The sequence below is a fragment of the Branchiostoma lanceolatum genome, chromosome 5 (assembly GCF_035083965.1).
Source record: "Branchiostoma lanceolatum isolate klBraLanc5 chromosome 5, klBraLanc5.hap2, whole genome shotgun sequence".
Classification (NCBI taxonomy): domain Eukaryota; kingdom Metazoa; phylum Chordata; class Leptocardii; order Amphioxiformes; family Branchiostomatidae; genus Branchiostoma; species Branchiostoma lanceolatum.
This window is the reverse complement of record NC_089726.1, coordinates 899976-914794: the sequence shown is the minus strand read 5'-3', so window position 1 is coordinate 914794 and position 14819 is coordinate 899976. Positions and strand designations below refer to the sequence as shown.

Below are 14819 nucleotides of genomic sequence, written 5' to 3'. Positions count from 1 at the left end.
CTCACAGGAAAGTTTGTACTTTGGTGCACACAATTTCAGGGGGTGAACAGGGTCAGGTGCAAGTTTTCACCCCAGCCTTCTGTTTTAATGATTTTTTTTTTGGCTAAAATTTAAAAAAAAAAAATCTGTTATTAAACCAAGAAATTAAATTGGTGTGGCCTAAGACCCAGACAGTTGGCCAGCCCTGAATGATATAAGACGTCTTGTGTCAGGCCACGTTTACGTGAGGAATTGCAGGGACGTTAAGAAACTGGACCCCTCAGATTGCCGGTTATCGGTTTTACACACGTCTGGATTGAACGCTCATTAAGCCGGCCCTTCCGCCTGCCCGACGTCATTAAATCTCGCGGTTTTATATCCTCCGGCTACGGACACCAATTTCAGCGGTCGATACGGGGCAACGGCAGGAATTATGGCGATGATTTATTCAGCAGAAGTAATCATATTCATGAGACCCAATCTGTGGTCGCACATCGCTCAGCTAAAATCACAATGATATGGATTTTTCCGCCCCATTCTTCTTGTGTACTGATGGCACCAGTCGTTCTGACTCTGATTGAAAATGTCATGGTGTGAGTGTCGTTTGGTGAATGACATCTGAATGATGTCTTATGTTTGTATGTTTTATGTGCAGGAAGATAAGCTGCTTACAACTTCAACTTGTATTTGTTATTGGCTAATGGGCTTAATGAAGTATCCAAAGTATCCCAATTTTTAACGGCTCATGTGTAAATGATACGTACGAATGTGGTGCTATGTTCGGTGCATGTTACACAGGAGGAAATCAACCAAGATTTAACCAACAACCTGAGCTCACAGAATGATGCAGTTTGCCAGTTTAGTTAGGAAAATGTGATGGATTTTGTTTCAGCTAGTTTTGTTTGTGCAAATTGATTTATTGTCTACAACTTTCTGCATGTAAAAATAGTTGTTTTTTGTTTGTCTGTTTTGTATGTTTTTGAATGTTATCCTGAGTTTTACACATTCAACATGAATTATCAGTGAAGTCACTATTGCATGGGCAACTCTTGCCTAACTCTAAATTCTCACTGAAAATGCCAGATAAAAAAATTCACACCCACTTAAAGACTGATTCAAAAGATAGGAAAACATGAAACTTTTGGACTGAAAACATATTTTGAAACCCAAATATAAGATAAATTTCATTTGCATTCAATAAAAAAAAATGGCTGTTTTGTTTGTTTTCCTAGATTCTAATCCATGGAATCAAATTGGCTGTTTTGGTTGTTTTGGTTACTATGAGTGGGTACCTGTAGATTTGCCTAACTCTGCAACCCCACCAGAAGTTTACACTAAAAGTCAGCTTGAAAAGACAGTACGACATAAGTTCCTAACTGTTTGTTCTGTGGTTCTGATTTGCGTTTACTTTTATTTGGTTCCTTTATTTATTGTTTAACCCACAGATTTGGTCGGTCCCGACCCGGGCTCTCGTCAGCTACTCCCACCTCAATGAGGTTCACGATGTGAATAAGAAGGAGAAAGAGCACGAACGCGCCCTCTTTCTCTTTAATGACTTGCTAGTGGTAGGTCATTACGTGTGTGTGACATTAGTGCCCAACCAACGATGTTCTCTCCACCGCACCGAAACATGTAGAGCTTCGAAACATAAACTTATCAGGAAACTATTTCTCTGCAAAAGCATTTTTCTTGCTTAGAATTGAGGTTTCTTGAATTAATAACTTTGTGGAAAACTTCTGCGGCTACATTTGACCTTGGTGAGAAGGTCATTCCAAGGTCGTTCCTACGTGTTCCGCCGAGAGAAGACATTGTTGGGGGGGCAGACACAGTTTTGTGGAGGATCAGCACTCTACACTGGGAACTTCAATGTCGGCAAGTGGACAGTAAGGCATGATCTTATTGTGAAACTTTACCAAACAGTTGTGAAAAGGAAAACTAACACCCGTGTCTGGCCACAGGTGGATAATCATGCAATATTGATTGTCAAGATGAGAAATTAGATCCTTTGATTCACCACTATGATTAGATGAAAAGTTTTGTAGCTGAACAGACACAACAAAGGGAAAGTTTAGGATCTGTACAGAAAAGAACTATTCCTTTGGTCCACTTGTCACCTGAAGTTTCCCGGCTCAGAGTGCGCCCCCCTCCCCCATTCACCACCCCTCTCCACCCCCCTCCCACCCCTGTGTTCTCTCAACGTGTGCCGGTTGGTCTCCCGCCAGGTCCTCTCTCTGCCCCACCGGCGCCTGGTTTGCTATTGTAGACTTTACGAGATCCATGACCCCAATAAGCGGGAAAAGCTAGGGCTGCACCAACGTGAGATCTTTCTCTTCAATGACATTCTGGTGGTAGGTTTCTCTCCTTCTCTGTAGGTGATTAATATTGTGATTAACCCATGCATGGAAAATATCCTTCCCTTTTCCTCTTCGTAAAACCTCTGCGTCTTCTGCTCACGCATTTTATCTGCAACTAACACGACTATAAATGACGACAATAATCAATATCATGATGATCTTTCTCATAAACCCGATATGTAGAATATGGCAGTGATAGCACATGCTGAAACCATCCTTATATCACGCCGTAATGCACAGACAAGTAGTACCAATTATCTTTTTATAAAATTTGTATTTAAATGTCTCCTGACGGGACTGCTATGTGCTCTTGCTGCCGTACTTGTCAAGCCTTCTTTATCACTAACCCACCGCCCCCCTCCCCCGCCTATAGCTATACTTCACAACCTGGTGTTAAACATGCCTCGCTGGCACACTCTCTCTGCTTCTTGTTTCTGCAGTGATATAGTATCATGGGTCATGCTAAAGCTTGCAAACATTCGTTGATAAAATATCATGTTTTGGAAACTCTACTATTGACAAAGTGGAAAACGTACTAAAACGTAGGCCCCACTTTTGATATGGTTATCTAATACTGTAACAACATGTACATCGGGTAGACAAGGCCTGAAGTCACCATACATTGTACAGGCTCATATATACTGCAAAAATCCTTCTGTGACAACACGAGTCACAAAGTTTTTTTAAATATTTTTCAGGCTGCCAGAATTTTTTTGCCAAAGACATAAAAGAAGCAGCTAAAAGTCTTCAATTGTCAGGCTTCAAATGAGACACTTAGCTGAATGATAGTTTACTGTGGAAACTGTGCAGCTCCAATGTTGTCACTTTAGTCCAGGATATTTGCAGTGTGTGCCTGTACAGTGGATTGAGGACTTGTCTGCTCAATGCACATACATTACAGCATGAAAGGCTTGACACCCCTTACGTTACGGAACAGACTTTATTTGACCTCAATCTAACTAAAAACGTCATAAACCGGTATGTTCCCTTTTTTAAAAAAAACTAAGCTTTCCCACAAGCATGTGATTTGATGAGTTTTGTTTGTTTCCCGATGACCTGTTTGTCTCGACTGATGTCAGCTTTTACTGGTGATGCTGCTACGTTTGGTTTTCATGCAAACTTTTGGCTTTTATGATAGAAAAAAGTCCCGTATGTTCCCAAATCTGAGATGACCAGTGATGAGTTACTGCAGAGCACAGTTCCATAGTAGCAGAACAACAGGAAAAGCTGACAGACGTCAACAGGAACCTGTGAGGCCACAACAACAAAGTTACTTGTTTGTCGGACAGATTGAAAAATGCATGTCATATTTTGGGAGCTAAGAGAAATACAAGTCAAAGGTACATTATGTTTGTCATCTTTATGGCTTCTTGTCTCTTCAAGTCTTAAGTTCTAGTCAGATTTTTCTGCCAGGTAATTTTTTCAACCTTCATCTGACTTGGAAGTCACATACACGACAAAAATCTTGTTTCATATTTCATCTGATTCGTTTTTAAAAGTCAAACTAGTTAAAAAGCCCTAAATAAGTTTATTTTAAGTTAAGAAACTCCCATTCCATTTTTTTAAGTCTAAGAAACACCAGTTTTGTCTCAAAATGTCTGAAAAACAAAAAATATTGTTGCTGTGGACTGATCCCCCCCCCCCTCGCCTGTGGACTGACGCGCCCCCCTCCCCACAGGTGACTAAGATCCTAGCGAAGAAGAAGCATGTGGTGACGTACAGCTTCCGACAGGCCTTCTCACTGCTGGGGATGCAGGTGCTGCTCTTTGAGACGTCTCGTAAGTATGGGAAGAAGAACTAAGGAGTTTCTTAGAGATTAGTGATATGAAACCTTGGTCTGTGCTGCAGCTGATGCAAGAAAAGTGTAAAATCTTTTATCAATAAGTTGCATTATTGTGGATATTCCGATAGATGTATAATGTTGCATACGGTGACAGAAGTTTCTTTGGGGTTTCATGCCTAGAAACGTTGAAACTGACTCAAGTTTTTCGTCATGTTTGTTACAGATTATCAATATGGAGTCAGACTAACAACAATGATAGACAACAAGGTAGGTTTGGTTCTCTTCAACATTAGTACACAGGTGACTGTATGCTTTCATTCAATGTACATTCTTACCCAACTTTTGATGACTTTTTTAATCTTGTGCACATGACATTTGTTCTCATGACTCTTTCAAACTTGTGCACGCATTCTGATGACACATCAGACTTGTGCACATTCTGATGACTCAAACTTGTGCACACATTTGCTGACTCTTTCAAACTTGTGCACACATTCTGATGTCTTGTGGAACTTATGCACATGTTTTGAATACTCATCAAACTTGTGCACATGTTTTGAATACTCATCAAACTTGTGCACACATTCTGATGACCTGGCCCCCTGTCGCAGGTTCTGATGACCTTTAACGCGCCCAACGCACATGACCGGGAGAAGTTTGTGCAGGACCTGCGGGAGTGCATCCTGGAGGTCAACGAGATGGAGAACCTCAGGATAGGAGGTGAGGTCGTAACCTTGACCTTGTGGTGACTTATAGGTCTTGTATGTCAGGACTGGAGGCGAACTTGATTGTATGTCAGGCCAGGTCAGTTTGTGTCAGCCATGCCATTTTATTTATTTACTGGTTTGTGTGTGAGTGGCATACAAAGTGCTAGCCCTAAGACATTAACAATACACAACATACAACGAAACTTATGCCACACCAATGCAGGAGCTGACTCGGTTGTGTGTTGTCCATTGTCGTCTTTCTTCCTCTTTTCATTGATTATATTATCCATTCATTCCATCGCCATCATCTTTCTTGTTTTGAAATTTCTTTCTGTCTTTTCTTTTCTTCTGTCTATTCCTTCTGTCTGTGTGTGTGTGTATTTTCTGTTCTCCCATCTCCTATGCCCCCCTCCCCCTTCGCCTGGTGCAGACAGTCCGTCCCCTCGCAGCGATGACGGAGAAATAACCCATGAAGACTCCTCCCAAGTCGAGCAGGAGCCAGAAACTCACCACCCTGACGGGGAACCAGTGGCCGCGTCTTGTGCTAATCAGGAACAAATGGACAGTTTACCCAAAATAGAGGAAGACAAAGAGCTCGATATGAAGATGGCGGACTTGACAGAAGTGTCTGTTGGTGGAAGTACATTCTTTTGTATCGTGGACACAGAGTCGAGTAACACAGAGTCAAGTAGCCAGGCAGACACAGAACCATCAGGTACACTGCCTGTCTGGGGATGCCATGCTTCTAACCTTCCCTTCCGTTGTTCTTACCCCCCCCCCATTATTCTTAACTTTCCCTCCCATTGTAGTCAACTTCCATTGTGCCATTGTGTATTGTCATTAACTTTCCTAAATTGGATGTTCTCACCCATGCATAACTCGTGTCCTACAGCTGGTGGTGGGTGGTGTTGGTTTGACTCGAGTAGCCAACGAGACGCTAAACCCTCAGGTACACTGTACACTGCCTGTGTGGGGATGTCGTGCTTCTAACTTTCCCTCCCACTGTTCTTCACCCTCCGATTGTTTTCAACTTCCTCTCTGTGTTGTTCTTGACTTGTCCCATGTTCTTCCACACTCATAACTCATTTTGTGCATCCAGTGTTGGATGGTGTTGGTTTGAACTAACTTAGAGTTTGAGGCTTTCGTGGCACAACTTTTCTAAAAGACCTTCTGGATGGCTGCCAGTTTTCTATGGCTTTTTGTGGAAAATTTGCTCTGTGTTTTGATTGCTTCTGTGTTGTTATATGGCCAAGCTTGATCAATATCCCAGCCCAGAAGGTCTGCTTCTTTTTGGCACCCATAGAAGAAGCAAGGATTCAGAATTTGTCTCCCCCCAGAGCTGATGCGTCAGCAGTCCAACATGTCTGTAGGGAACTACAACACTCTCAGCACCGCGGACATCCACCAGGGTTGGGTTGGGTTAGGTCCTGTTAACGTACAATGTGTGTCTGTCTCTGCAGAGTTGATGCGTCAGCAGTCGAACATGTCGGTGGGGAACTACAACACTCTCAGCACCTCGGACATACACCAGCGTTAGGGTTTGGGTTGGGTTGGGTTGGGTTAGGGTTAGGTCCTGTTAACGGTGTCTCTCCTCCGCAGAGCTGATGCGTCAGCAGTCCAACATGTCGGTGGGGAACTACAACACTCTCAGCACCTCGGACATACACCAGGGTTAGGGTTAGGTTAGGGTTGGGTTAGGGTTGGGTCCTGTTAACGTATGGACTAGGGTTAGGGTGGGGTTAGGTCCTGTTAACGTATGGACTGTCTCTCTCTCTGCAGAGCTGATGCGTCAGCAGTCGAACATGTCGGTGGGTAACTACAACACTCTCAGCACCTCGGACATCCACCAGGGTTAGGGATGGGTTAGGTCCTGTTAACGTACAATGTGTGTCTCTCCCTGCAGAGCTGATGCGTCAGCAGTCGAACATGTCTGTAGGGAACTACAACACTCTCAGCACCTCGGACATACACCAGGCCAACGGAGGCCCCGTCAACCGCAGCTTCGACGACTCCGCCAAGGACAGGCACGCGCTCGGCGCGGACAGCGCGCTGAAGAGAACCGCGCTGTCGAACTCGCTACGGGACATCACGGAAGCCACAGGTGATTATAGGTGGGAGTGTAGCGCAGATGTGACGTGATGGCATGCAGCAACGGGCATGTTGGGTGTACCTGTACATAAGGTGTACCTGTATGTAAGGTGTACCTGTATGTTAGGTATACCTGTACCTAAGGTGAACCTACAAGCAGGACAACGTGCATGTTCGGTGTTAGGTGTACCTGTGCATAAGGTGTACCTGTACCTAAGGTGTACCTGTATGTAAGGTGTACCTGTACCTAAGGTGAACCTACAAGCAGGACAATGTGCATGTTCCATGCTAAGCCCGTACCTGTAACTTAGGCTTGCACGTCAAGTTTACCTGCATGTTAGGTGTACCTTTATGTTTCATTCTCCTACTGCAAATTCACTTATGTACACGGGAACTTCATGTCATGGTAGGTGGGGAAAGTAGGTTTCCACAGCATCCACGGTGTCATGAATTTGCAACTGAAATACTGTGAAAATAGATTATCGTGAACATTTCAAGAAATAAATTTTGCTTAAGAATGGTTACAATGTTTGATAATGTGACTTCCGTCGGGATTATGGTTCTTAATTGGAGAAGGGATGAGAAAAATCAACTTGTCGTATAGCGAATTGGTTTCCATGGTAACGCTCTTTGCATGGACCAATAGATGGAGGGAAGAAGGGGATGAAGAGGATTCTGTCGTCGCGTGTGTGACGATGACCAAGGTTTGGGCTGAACACTGCGGGTGTTAGTCTGGTGGAAGTGAAAATAAAGGGTGGCCAGATCACACTAATCCTTGGTTCAGTCACATGACTTGGACAAATTCGTTTATATAAGAATGTAGTTTAGATTTGGAATTTTGAAGAATTCTTCATCTTTGGCAATCTTTGGATCCTTCTAATGCCAGAAATTCAATAAATCAAATCAAATTCAATGCCTTCAGACATATGGCCATTGTGCCGACTGGTTTGTAGAACAGTCTCACAGACATGTGGTGCTCCTGTGTTTGAGCCTGGCAGCAGGCCTCCTGCAGGTGGCCGCTCCTGTACCAGATATGCACTGTATTAGCAGTAGGGGGCTTATAAGATGCCTTCTTTTCCAGTCTATTCTTCCATGCAAAGATTTATAAGAAAATAGCAACAAACACTCAGTTGCAAACTACAAACTAAGGTGTGTGTTTTTTTTGGTGTAAACCTGCTGGTATTAATGGTGACTTGGGCCAGCAAAAGCAAAGCAATAAGCAAGTGCTTATAAAAGACATGCTACATGTAAAAGCATATGATACTTCGGCTTGTGGTAACATCCAAGTGTAATTCAGTTGAACATTTTTCTTACCTTTGGTCACACAAACTAGATGCATTGAATGATCCTTTTTCAACAATTCTGACTTCTTTATTTTGTTGTATTTTTACATGTATAAAGGTATACAGCAACTGCTGGCATCATGTTACTGTCATGTGTTCTTGTGTATCACTGTGTAAAGGGGTGAAATTTACCAGCTTACAAGCGAGGTCTAGATCTTAACCAATTCAAACATCTATGGATATCATCCATCCAGTTTGTGTGGCCATACTTTTTTTTTTTTGCTTGAGTGAATATTAAGAAAGCCGTAATTATATATCCTAAGACCAGCTAACTACACATTACCCATGCCGTGCACCAGTAGTGACTAACCACTGCTCCCCTCACCCAACCCCAGGCAAAAGAGGACGCCGTAACAGTGCCGGCTCCCTGGACAGTAATATGGTGAGTCACTAGGTGGCGCTGCTGCACCATCCCTCTAGTCTGCAGTGATAATAATGCAAGCTCGGCATTTTACCTGATTGTCTACCGACTGTTTCCATTTGACATGACAACTCAGGAACCTTGCCTAATGGGATGATGTTAAAGCTAGTACATGTAACTGTAATGCAATGATGTAATGCTAGATGGCGCTTCTCAGTTGACTCGCATACCTGACACTGTAGAATTTGCACCGTCGCACATACCGGTATCTCCTGCTGAGGTTGAGCAGCAGTGATATGCTAGGGTCACATTTACAATCCGGGCCACGGCCGGGCAGTCTTTGGGAACGAAAAGTATGATATAAAAGACAACAAAAACATAAAACGTACCCAAAATTATTTAAGAGCATAGCTTGTGCAAATTCATGGACAGACACTTTGATTTTCCATTTCCATAAGGAACCCGGCCGGGACCCGGCTAGGAAATGTGACCCTAGCATTAGTGCATGCTGTACTGCCTCCTGTGCATTCTGCTATGTTCCAGTCTCTCCTGTTGCTCCTGTAGTGAGGTAACAGCTAATGACTCTCCTGTTTCTTCTGTTGCCTCCTTCTCGCACCACAGTAAACGGCAGAGGGTACGTACTCCCCCTATCGCACCGTAACTTCTGTCTGTCGCACGTCCACTCGGTAATGACTCCACGGATCAGTCAATCAATCAATCATATTGGAAATTTTAAACTATAATCCAACACAAGGAGTTGAACTAACCGTAAATTTTCGGCTGGACACTCCAACCTTCGTCAGATGTTCGAATCACTGCGTTGAACGCCGGGAAGTCAGAGAATATGTACTCTACCAACACAGATGAGCTTTCATGCGAATCAATCAATCAATCAATCAATCATTCATTTAATCAATATCAATCAGTCAGTCAATCAATCTCATATTCATGCTCCTGCATCTTGCACCCTTCCCTCTCCATGGATCAATCAACCAATCAAACTATCTATCCATCTATCTACTAACCTAGGACATCAGTACAGTGCCAGGATGTTCTTTTTGTCCCTGACTCCATTCTCAAAACTCGAAAATCGTTAAATTATGAATAGATGCTGACTTTGCTGATGTAGCATTCTGACTTATCTGAAATTCTAATGACAAATTGTTAACAGGTTATAACCTTCCTGTGTCTGCTGACATTGAGACCTTCTCACAATGGCTGACAAACAAAGAAACAAACAAAATCAGAAGTCATAAACATTTGTTTACCACAAACAAAAGCTTGTGAAATTCCTTGCCAGACATTTCTTGCAATCCTCCGCACATGACTGTTATTATGATATTAAGTAGACATTTTGTATCTTGAAGGAAACTGCACCTCTTCCCCCATTTTGATCTTTGGGTTTCCTCACACCTTGTTCTGAAATCTTCTCCATCTGTTTATCCCTGTGGAGACGTTACCGTAAGAGTGGACGACTGAGTTCTTTCTGTCTTTAATACGAAGCTGTAGTGCAAGTTTCTTTTGCGCAGCTGTTAGAAGACTTACAGTAATCCACCCCCAACCAGTTCAGGATTTGACATCAGGATTTGAAAAGTTGACTGATTCATTCTAAGACTTGTAATTTGTAAGGAATGGTTTGATGCTGCATGTCTTTAAGGATGTTGTGATGTACGTGAAGTCGTTTGGCACGACCTGCATGGCCAGGAATGTCTCGATCCTTAGTTATAAGGTGGGCTAACACCGATGTCAAATCCTGAACTGGGAAAGCCTGACCGACGGGCGCGGGTTGTCTGACGAGTGTTTCCGTTTCCACAGATCCCGAGCGGCCGTCCTGAGCCCAGCATGAAGCGGTCGGGGAGCGAGCAGGACACGGCGCGGACGTCGCTGAGACACTCCAACTCCTCGCTCTTCTCCGGGCTCTTCTCCCGCAAACACAAGTCCACGTCCAAGGCCAGCATGACCAGCGTCAAGAGCGACGTCAGCGTGGGGAGCACAACCTCCTCCAACTCCAGCTCTGAAGCCTAGCAACTGTCTCCTAGCAACCACCTCCTCCAACTCAAGCTCTGAAGCCTAGTAACAGTCTCCTACCGACTGTCTCCTAGCAACCGCCTCTTCCAACTCAAGCTCTGAAGCCTAGCAACCGTCTCCTAGCAACCGCCTCCTCCAACTCAAGCTCTGAAGCCTAGCAACCGCCTCCTCCACCTCAAGCTCGGAAACCTAGCAACCTCCAACTCAAGCTCAAAGGCCTAGCAACATCCTAGCAACCGTCTCCCCAACTCCAGCTCTGAAACCTAGCAACTAACTGTCTCCTAGCAACCATCTCCTCCAACTACAGCGCTGCAGCCTGGCAACATCCTAGCAAACAACTCCAACAGATGCTGTAACCTAGAAACAACCTTCTCCTAGCAACTGCGTCATACAACTCCAGCTCTGGAGCCTGACAACTGTAGTGTCGCTCAAGAAACAAGCAAACCCGGAGCTTCTGTAGAACTGAATGGAAAACTGTGAGGAGGACTGATCTGGCTGATCGCTTGAATGTGGACTTGTTGTTAACCTGGAGAAAACAGTACAGACTGTGTGAAATAAACGGGGGGGGGGTTCATGTGGGAGGGGGGCGTCCATGTAAATACAGGCAGGAGGTATACAATACTGCTGGTTCTATAGCGGGGCTTCTGTACTGTTAAGATGATAGTTAGATACAAAGGAAAGTCTCAAATGCAGTCTTCCTTTGGTTTCCATGTTTGTTTGTCATGAATCATTGCAGTGAAACTGAATCTCCTATAATGGAAATATGCTGATGGGAATGTCATTTCTCACTAGCAGACTTCATCATTATTGAACCAACTTGAGCAATCATTTCAATTCAAATTTACCAGATTTCGTCTGTAAACCAAGTTACTGTATTGACTCGGTCCGGCCCAACACAGTCCCATTGCTATGTAACGTTGGTGTGAATGTTCAATTGTAAGGAATAGAGAAAACATTGGTGGAAACAAGTTAACTCCATTCAAACGGTTGGTGAGGAATGATTCCGACCTGTGTAAATATTATAAGACTATCACCTGTACATAGTTATGCTGAGGGTTGGAGTTGTGAAATTTGGTGACTCCTTCCTTTGTCCTGCCTGTGGCATGAGGAATCCTGCAGGTGGGTGAAAGTTGTGAATTTTGCAGAAAATTCTATATTATAGACCGTTTCGATTCACGTTGATTTGAAGAGAAAAAGAATAAAGAAGAAGTGAAATTATTATTTACCTTTTGAGCAGATTAGAAATAAGTTCTTTAGTTGGATAAAATCTATGGTTTACAAGCTCTGTTTTGACCAGCCAAATAACAGTGATGTGGGGAGGTGAGAACCAGGGAACAGACTTGACGCCGCCCGCAGCGATGTCGTGATGTGATGAACTGTTCTGTATAGTCTGCTGCTGCATGGTTATATTGGTGCTGGACACCACAAGCTTTCCCTCAGGCTAGTACACTGTGTTTCCCTGGGGGGAGGGACATTGGCAGGGGGTGGGGACGTCGTCAGGGGGGTAGGGGTATTGGCAGGGGGGTGGGGACATTGGCAGGGGGGTGGGGCTTAGTTAGGGGGTAAGCAAGAAGGGCTAGCTATGATAACTACACCAGCCTGTCTGTTCATGTAAGTTGTGAGTGATTAAACAAGGTGTTTTTGATGTACAGGAGACTATCTGACAAACAGAAACTACAGATTTTTCTTCACTAAACCCTTAGGTAAACAGTAACTATCAGTTAAGGTTCTGTATCTTAACAAAAGACCAGCCCACAGGCCTGTACAGTGCCACATGGAGCGTTGTAGCAACCCAACTAGATACACTTATGGACACATTAGGTTTGATACAGTGTAACAGCAGTGTGTATATACTGAGTGTGTCCAAACATTGCCACGTGTCCTGAATTGAAAAATGTGTTCGTAGCTAAACGTCGCCAGGGTACCAGGGTGTAGCCATTTTATAGCTGTGTATAGGTAGGAATGTCACCGGTATATTTATTTGGAACTGCCCGTCCCCCAAACACAGAAAAACACGGAAAAACACACAAACTCACTCTTGCCATTTTCAATGGGGTTTACATGATAGATAGTGGTCTTGTTGCATTGATGTGCAAAGTTCGGGACATGTAACTTAGAAACCTTGCCATTTTGTAGTATCACAGAGTTGACTGTTCGTTCCTACTCCCCAACTCTAGCCCCTGTATCTCAGAGCTATGCTGTTTTACAGATAACTTTGAAGGTTCACTTTCCTTGTTACAGTTGTTGCGAATACCCGAATCACAACAGCTGAAGACTGTATAAATGCATTCGGAAATGTGTTTTTGAATGGAGACGTTGGATCCGTTCTAGGATCGTGAGATCAACAGGTACATGTAGACATATAGTAGTAGGGGAGACATTTGCTTTCTCCCATGTGACAACAAGGGTGCGACATTTCTTCTGTGTAACGTTTGGGGTGCGACATTTCTTGTGTAACATTTGGGGTGCAACATGTAAACTGTAGCCTATGGGAATGCTGGTGCCATTCCAAGGTGTCTCGCCGCGTTTGCTGATTTATTTGTCTGTTTACTGGATACTACTGGAAGCAAACGCGACTGGTCTGTAATATGGATAAATTCTGTGTGTATATAATATATAATAATGTATGGTAAAGAGAATTAAGAAGTACATCAGACTTTGTGTTTGAGTGCAATGCCAGGTCCCAGCTCAGTAGAGTTTATATGTGAACTTAACAACAGGCCAGTCCAACATCTGTACTTGTTTAACTGATCATCTAATTCGCCTATTTATTTTTTAACATTTTCAACAGAAACAATATTAAGTTCCTCTGAAGTTGGCTTGTCTTCTATATGACTTTCTTTGTTTCTAAGTTATTTGACCTGAAGAATTGTTAAGAAGAGGCTTTGCCAGTCTGGGCATCTGAAGATGTTAGAAAATAATGGAATTATTCTGATCATGACTGGGAAAACTGTTGAAATTTGTGTCTGTTAAACAGGGAACTGCATTGGTCTGGCCTGTACCATGATTGTGACTCTTGCAGGGGGGATGTGTGTATCAATGTCAGGTAAAGCTGCAGTTGTTTGTATTGGAAATGCTGTAATGCAGGAACCATTGGAAAATGCAGCACTTCAACCTTTTTCCTAATAGATACTTTGTATTGGCCACAGCTTTAGGAAGCAGAGAGAAGTTGACTAAATTGTACACAGAATTAAGTTCAATTTTTCAAACATAAAAACTTAGATAAAGAGTTTACTGGTACCCCAATTTCTCTGTCTAAAAAAAATGGCATTGTTATTATACCAAATTTCACTGTGTATGAAAATGTAAGATATAAAATAATTGAATTTTGCCAAAGAATGCAGCCGGTTGGAACACCTGTGAAATAGGATGGAAGAGGGTATATAAGGGGGAATCCAAGATGTTTCTGTCTCCCTGTAGGGTATGTGAGGGGGATTCTGAGATGTCCATTTCTCCCACCTGTACTTATGTCTGTCCGTGTATAATTAAATTACTTCTGCTGTATGTTTGAACTGATGGGACTGTCCATGTATAATTACTTCTGCTGAACTTTGAACTGATGGGACTTGCCATAGATGTAACTGGACTGAACCATTGCTCGGTAGGGAGATGAATCCGCTATAAATAAAGCATATTCGAAAATCTCTGTGGTAACGCTTCTTTCTTGGACTTCTTCCTTGCAGAACTAGCTTGCTATGTCATGTGAAAATAGCCTGGGTGCCACCCAATCACAAGACCAAAGCACGTTCTGGTCAAAAGATAGAAAAACGGAAGTTCTGCTGCAGTACCAAGGCCACATACCAGGGGGCCCAAAATTAATCTTGGAGTTATGCTGACTACAAAAAACTGGAAACACACACACCCAAAACTATATCTCCATTTTTCAAGGAAATAATGATCAGATGGCATCCAGGCTAATGTACAAATGCTAATACTTATGCCAAGTAACAGTACAACAACTAGATAGAATTTGGAAATGGTCAGATGTTTCAGACAGCATCTGATGTCTTTCGTCAGTGACTACCATATCTTATTAAGTGTAAGTGGGTGTCTGACCTTCATCAATACTGAAAGTTGAATTATACTGATTCTTCTGTTCCTTTTCCTCCCGTTTGTAATACCAACACAGAAACATGCACAATATGAGAACATAAAAATGCAAACAAAAACAGAAAA

At 43.1% G+C, this 14819-nt stretch overlaps 1 protein-coding gene across 1 annotated transcript in view; it reads left to right on the top strand.

Annotated features, from left to right (window-relative positions):
• LOC136434331 (IQ motif and SEC7 domain-containing protein 1-like) overlaps nt 1–11853 on the top strand; it is a 131449-nt gene extending 119596 nt beyond the window's left edge. Inside the window, exons 10-16 of the mRNA XM_066427107.1 lie at nt 2202–2327; nt 4012–4111; nt 4340–4383; nt 4728–4836; nt 6727–6924; nt 8590–8636; nt 10431–11853. Coding sequence (XP_066283204.1) covers nt 2202–2327; nt 4012–4111; nt 4340–4383; nt 4728–4836; nt 6727–6924; nt 8590–8636; nt 10431–10640 — 834 coding nt within the window. The 3' untranslated portion in view covers nt 10641–11853. The remainder of the gene's footprint in view (nt 1–2201; nt 2328–4011; nt 4112–4339; nt 4384–4727; nt 4837–6726; nt 6925–8589; nt 8637–10430) is intronic.
• Nucleotides 11854–14819: the final 2966 nt, after the last annotated feature.